Below are 7,796 nucleotides of genomic sequence, written 5' to 3' on the forward strand. Positions count from 1 at the left end.
ATGGCTAGTTATATTGCAGAAGAAATAAGAAATATTATTAGTGATATTTATCTATCTACCATTTTAATTGATAGTAGTAAAATTGTAAAAAGGGAAATATCATATTTCCTTGGTATAAGTGTGAATGATTTGTTTCAACCATTTGGTTTTTGTGATTCATTTATAAATGATGACAATGAAAAAATAGACCTGAAATTGAACACAAGCATAAATATAAATTATTTAAATAAAAATAATACTCTAAATGAAAAGGTAATTGAAAATAAAAATATTAAAATACGATTTATAAATGCGAATGAATATGAAGATGTCAAGTTAGAATATCTCGATAAAATTTTGATTGATACTATTTCATATAATGAACCAGAATATTCTGATATATATAATGAACAAAATCTTAATGCATATTTTAAAAAAAATGAGAAAGACAATATTAGTTTAAATAAAAAGTACTTTGAATATATATGTGCTAATTCAACTGTACTTCATAAAGATATTAAAAAGGATATAGTAAAAAATATTGAAGAGAATAAAAGAGAGCAATACGAGGATAATATAGAAAAAAGGAAATATTCTCAATATGATAATAATAAAAATACATATAATTATAATAATATATATAAAAACAAAAGTGATAATTTTTTCCCTCAATCTTCTAGTTATGATTATATAACAAATAGCGATGTGAATGATAATAATGATATAGATAATGAAATATTTAAAAATAAATATATGAATAATATTCAAAAATATAATGCATTTTCTCTACCTTGGTTTAATACATATTTTAAAACATCATGGACCTATACACATTTGTTTAATAATTCGTCATGTACTCCTTTAGGAATTGTTTATATTTGTAGCACAAGGGATAGTAATGTTATAGATTTATATAAATCAATGATTAAAAATAATATAAAAAGAAATAATGCTTATATGAATGCTAATATACCCAAGTGTATTATTCTTCTTCATATTTCTAATAACCATGATGATGATATAGAAACAGATGTTCAGAAATTATTTGTAAATATACAATCAACTTTTTTAAATTTTAAGTGTCATTTGTTAATAATTAAAGCCCATCGATTTTTTAGTGCTTATGAAAAATATGCAAAAAATATAAACGAGGAAATCAAAAAAAAAACATATCATCATGATAATATAAAAAAGGACATGAGTGAAAATCTAAACAAACATTCAAAGGATCTTTCAAAGGATCATTCATTTGAAAATATGAGTGATAATAATATTCACAGTTCGATTACATATGAATTAAAAAATGATAATTTTTTAAACAATGCATTATATCATGATCAACAAGAAGAATCATATAACAAAAATAATTATGGTACTAAAAAAATTGTTTCTTCACATAATAATGATTATGATGATTATGATAAGGATGACAATTATGATGATGAACCAAAGGTGGTAAAAAAACAAGAAACAGTCACCTGTTCTGATAAAAATGAGAAAATAAGAATACATAGAAAAAACAGAAAACAAATAAATTATGTACATTTAAATAATATCCAAAAATTATATATGAATCACTTGAGTATGCATTTTAGCGATTTTTTTTTAGATGATGGAATAAAGGTTGCTAAGAATATAAATGATATTGAAGAAAGTATGAATATAAAAAAGAATATTTCTATCGATATGAATAGGATTTATGAATATATAATGTCAGATAAAATATTATGTATTAGTAAGAAAATGCCTTTATATATTGATGAAATATATTTTTGTTGTTGTTTGGATATTGTTGATATTATATCTCTAAAAATGTTTATTCATAATTTTATAAAAACTTGTGTAATACCATATATTAGTATGTTAACGAATGATATAAATAATTTGATTTTAAGTAATAAAAAAAGTTTAAGAAATCAATTAAAATTTATGTGGAGAAAAACCAAATTAAATTTCACTTCCTCTGATGCTGCAACGTTTGTAGCTGAGCAAACAAGTAATGTTTTATTGAACGTAGCACAAAATGTGTTGGTATCTCCTAGTGATAATAAGAATGATGAAAGTGGAAAAGGATATGACGTATCTGCTGTGGATGACACGAAGGATGGTTTGGATGAACGGGGTCCTTTAATTGAAGAAGATAATAAAAAGGATGAAAAGTATGAGAAAAATAATCAAAGCAACGTTAATGAATCTCAACTTTTTAATGTATCAAATAATGAAGTAGGTTTAAAATTATTTGGTAGAAGAGATTCATTTCAATTTTTTCGACGAACGGCTAGTAATAATTCATCATCGAGTAACAAAAATTTGGTAGAAGGAAAAAATTACAATAAGGAATCACTTGAATGGTTTTATAAAACATTGAGTGATATTTATTTTATTTTAAATGAATATGAATTATCATATAATGTTTTAAAAATATGTATAAATGAATTTAAACATGATAAGATGTATTTTTATTTAGGAAGTATATATGAATTGATTAGTTTATGTATTCATAATATGGATAATATTAATAAAAAGGATTCATTATATTATTTAGATTTGAGTTATCAGATGTATCACAAATGTTATTATTTAAATAATATGTTTATATGTTGTATATTAAATTATTATTTATCACTTATATATGATGAACCAAATGAATCATCTATAAATATATTGATAAATGCAAATGTAGATTTTTCTTATATAGAAGAAAAGTTAGCAACAGAAAATATGAAATTATCAAAGTTTTTTATTCAAAATAATAATATAAGATCTGGATTATTACTTGAACAAATTACATATAGTTATAAAAAAGAAAAAATCGATCAATCATTTAATTTTAATGAATTCATAAAAAACTTAAATACATATAATAAAATAATAACAAATATGGTAAATAAAAATGTGCATTATTATTTAACTGACAATATGAAAAAAACAAAGAAAAAAAAGAAAGAACAAATAAATGAAGAAGGAAATATATCAAATGATATGGTGTCAAATAACAAAGATATCCATATTGAAACAAAAAAAAAATGTGATGATAATAATATAATATCTCCTATGAAGGATAATAGAAAGGTAAGTACTCACATGATGAGTTATGATAATACGTCTACCACAATGAATAATAAGAATATATATACAACTGATATGTATAATATAGATGATAATAATAATAATATAAATAATGAAATAATATGTGATGAAAATAAAACAAGAGATAAACATCAAAGTAGTAATAATCAAAGGAAAAATAAAAAGGATGATAGAAATGAAAACATAAATGTTGGAAATATAGAAAATATGGAAAATATAGAAAATATAGAAAATATGGAAAATATAGAAAATATAGAAAATATAGAAAATATAGAAAATATAAAAAATATAGAAAATATAAAAAATATAAACAATAAAGTAAGCATAATGACACAAAATAATTATAATAATAATAATATAATGTTAGTAAAAAATAAAAATTATAAATATCGAAAATATTTATTTGAAATGACATTAGCTGGTCATACATTTAATAAATGTGGTTTTAAAAGGTTAGCATTATTTTGTTATTCCAATGTATTAAAAAAATATGAACAGAAAGTATTTATGAAACATATTTATGAACATTTACATTTTATGATGGCTCGTCAAGCTTTTAGTATTAATTTATATTATGAGGCATTAAATCATTATATATGTATTCTCAATTCGATTACAAATAATTATGAAAAATCTTATATATTAAACAAACAAATAGATATATATACAACATCAGCAGATAAAGAAGTCAATTTTATAAGAGAGTTTGCTTATGTATATAAAATATATGTAGACAAAATTTTAAACGAATTATTCAAAAATAATAAAACGAAGCATACCATTGGTAATAATAATAATAATAATAATAATAATAATAATAATAATAATAATAGTGGTGGTCATAATAATGATATATCAAATAATATAAACAAGGTAGTAAATAATGATGACAATTTATCTATTGAACATAATAATGAGGAGAAAAAAAAAATGAATAGAATAAATTATTTTAGTGATGATAATACAGAGAATATTATAAAACCATTAAATTTAAGAATTCCATTTATTAATTTAAGAAATTCAGAAAGTTTATTTGTTAATTCTTTATTTATATCTAAAACTAATATATATAATAATGAAAAAAATGGTCATATTAATTTTTTTTATATTTATGAAAATAATATATATAAAATGAAAAACTATGATACAACATTGAATGATATGTATCATATTCTCACAAGAAATATATCTCATGGTAGTATCTCGCATATACATGAATTTAATTATATGTATATTATGTATAAGAAATTTATAAATAGTGTATATAATGAGGCAATTGATATAACATATGATGATTTTGTGGAAAGACAAGAAATGACGAATAAAGAAAAGGAGGATAATCATATAAAAAATAATAGTCATAACAAACAGGATGATTCAAATATAAATGAAATGAATTATAATAATAATATAAAAAGTGATAGTAAAGAACAATCTGAATATACTTTAAGATATATAAAATCATTGAATTTATATACTCCATATATAAATGAAAAGGATAAGAATGAATTTGACAAATACATAAAAGAGTTGAAAAACAAAATGATAAATTGTATACAGTTTTATAATAATAATCAAATAAAAGATATATATCAAAAGAGTATAAATAACGAAGAAATAAAAATAAATACACAATATATACAATATATATCTAAAGGAGATTATATATTTATTTCTTTTCAGTTGATTAATCCTTTATATACAAAGGTCGAATGTCAGGGTACGCATATATGTGCTTACTATTACAACGAAGATATTAATAAAGATATTGAAGTTGAAAAGAAAATATTTATCTTGGAACCTCGGCAAGCAAGAATGTGTACCTTATATATAAAGCCCCAAAAAAAAGGATTGCTCTTTATATCGGGTAAAATAAAATATATATATATAAATGAAAATATATATATATATATATATATATATATATATATATGTGTCCATATATATATTTATGTATACATTTATATATATGTGTGTATTTTTTTTTTTTATTAGGTGTGACGTGGCACCTTTTCGGCCTAGTAAAAATTTATCAAAGCTTCTTCATCCATGGGTTTAAAAAAATGCATAAAAAATTTAATAAAATGCACGCACTAAGATATGACGAGATATACAACTGTGAAGATAATATTCAGAAGAAAGAGAATATAAAACATTTGAAAAAAGAAATGAATAAATATACATGGTCTAATAATATAGGTATGCTTGAAAAAAAAAGTTTTAAAAAAATGTCTTATTATGATATTGATCAAAGGTTATTATTGTATGTGTATGAAAAATGTTATAAGTTTTCATTTGAGTTTGTCAATATGTATCTAAATAGGAGTGCATCGAAAAAGGTTAAGGAGGATGAAAAAAAAATTACTGTAAATAATTATGAGATAGATATGATAGAATTATTTGAGGGTGAATATGTTGAAACAGTATTTAAGATAACAAACTATTCAGATAGTGATGTAAATTATATGGGTATATGTGTAACTCCATGTAACTTATTTATGTGTTATAAGATAGTGCATAATAGTACTGTTGAGGGGCAAGCAGAAGAATATGTATTATGTAAAGAAAAAAAGAAATTCGAACATTTAAACAATACACATAATAATAATAAAAAAAAAAAAATAATAAATAACAATAATAATAATAATAATAATAATAATAATAATAATAATTATTATTATTATGATGATGACAAAAATAATGAAATACATAATGTCGGAATAAATAAAAAAAAAATTTCTATAGATAATGAGTTATATACCAACGAAAATGTTGATAAAGATATAAATGTATTTAAACAAAAATTTAAACATAAAAATATTCAACACATAATAATTAATGGTGACATAAAAAAAGAAGATACATTGTGTTTATATTTCCAAGTTAATTCAACATATGCTGGCTTACACAAATGTATGATTACTATGTTATGTAAAAAGAACGATGAACAAATAAAAAAAGAAAATAAGAATTATTCGAATTATTTAGATATCCTTACTGAGAAAAAAGAAGGATGTTATCTTTTTATGAGATTAATGAATATAATCCCTTTAATAAGATTAAAAATGTATACACCTCTAAGTATTATTCACAATGATAAATATAATTATATATATTTGTCATTTGAAAATATATCTAAGAGAGATATATATATTAAAAATATATATTTTCATTACATATTCAATGAAAAATTATTAAATGAGTATATAAAAAATAAAAAAAAATATATGTCAAAAATTGAAGGCATACATGATTTTGAGGGTATATCAAAAAGGGACAAAAAAAAAAAAAATAATAATAATAATAAAAAAGAAAATAATAATGATAAAAAAAAAAATAATAATAATAATAAAAAAAATAATAATAATGATAATAATAATAATAATAATAATGATAATAATCATTATGATGATAATGATGATGATACTAATGTGCCTTATTATTATTATAATAGCAAATTATATAATTTTTATTCACAAAATAATAACTTTTTATATATAAAGAAAAATGAAAAATCGACATATCTATTCTATACACAAGAGTTTGATTTAAAAAATATGTGTAGTACATGTTATATATTCTTAGAATGGTTCTTGAAGGAGGATGAAAATATAAGAAGTGGAATCATAAAGAACGACACGAAGTTTTCTAATGATATAATAAAATTTTCTATGGAATGTATAGAAACAGATATATATATGAATAATGAAAAAGAAAAAAAGGTTCAAATTTCTGTGAATATACAAAATAATTTAGATATAGATTTAAAGGAATGTTATATACATGCAAATGAAATTGATGCAATGTATACATTATCTTCTTTAGAAAATCCGATGGAAGATAAAAATGAATATATGAGTTTGTCTGTTATAAATACACATGAACAAGAAGATAGTAATATATCTTCAAATGATGAATATGATAATATGAATAAAACATTAACAAGGAATGTATCACATAGTGTAGATAATATGAATTATAATGATAATCATATAGGTTATGATACGAACGTTATAACTTCTTATAATGAGGAACCCATGCAATGTAATGATATCCTAAAAAGTGATGATAATAATATATATAATCAGGATGAAACAAAAAAGGATATGTCCTATACTTCTAATATTTTGAAGGAAATAAAAAAAAATAAGTACCCTTATAACTATGATGTTATAAATGAAATATATAAGGATGAACAAAACAAAGATGAAGATAATGAAAGAATAAATATTTCTTCATTCTCATATAATAAAAAAATAAAAGATGATATATATCTTATACAAAAAAATGTTACCAAAAAAATTGATTTGTTTAATTATAATTTTATAACATCTAGCTTTAGATTTAAAAAGAATTTTGAAATATCCATGTTACAAAAAAGTTTTATATCACCAAATATTAGAAGTAATACATTATTAAAAGATAATGACAATATGTTAATACAAAAAAATAGCTCATTTGATGACATACTTTTTAAACAAAGAAGGGAAAAAAAAATATATAATGTTATAAAATATAATACTTATTATACACATAATTATAATGATAACAATAGTTTAATGAGAATAATGACAAAAAAAAAAAAAAAAAAATATAAAGGTAAACACAAACAAGAAGAAACAGAAGAAAAAGAAAACATAGAAGAAACAGAAGACATAGAAGACATGGAAGAAATTGAAGAAATCCAAATGAAGAACAAGCAAAAGAAGAAAAAAGGATATTACCAA

General features: G+C 20.7%; 1 protein-coding gene across 1 annotated transcript; it reads left to right on the top strand.

Annotated features, from left to right (window-relative positions):
- On the top strand, positions 1 to 7,796 carry PGSY75_0505100 (putative trafficking protein particle complex subunit 8; the record flags this gene model as incomplete). Its single annotated transcript, XM_018784331.1, has 2 exons — positions 1 to 4,936; positions 5,065 to 7,796. Coding segments are annotated over 2 exons (7,668 nt in total), but the record flags the coding sequence as incomplete, so codon positions are not given.

Source organism: Plasmodium gaboni, chromosome 5, assembly GCF_001602025.1.
Source record: "Plasmodium gaboni strain SY75 chromosome 5, whole genome shotgun sequence".
NCBI classification, from domain to species: domain Eukaryota; phylum Apicomplexa; class Aconoidasida; order Haemosporida; family Plasmodiidae; genus Plasmodium; species Plasmodium gaboni.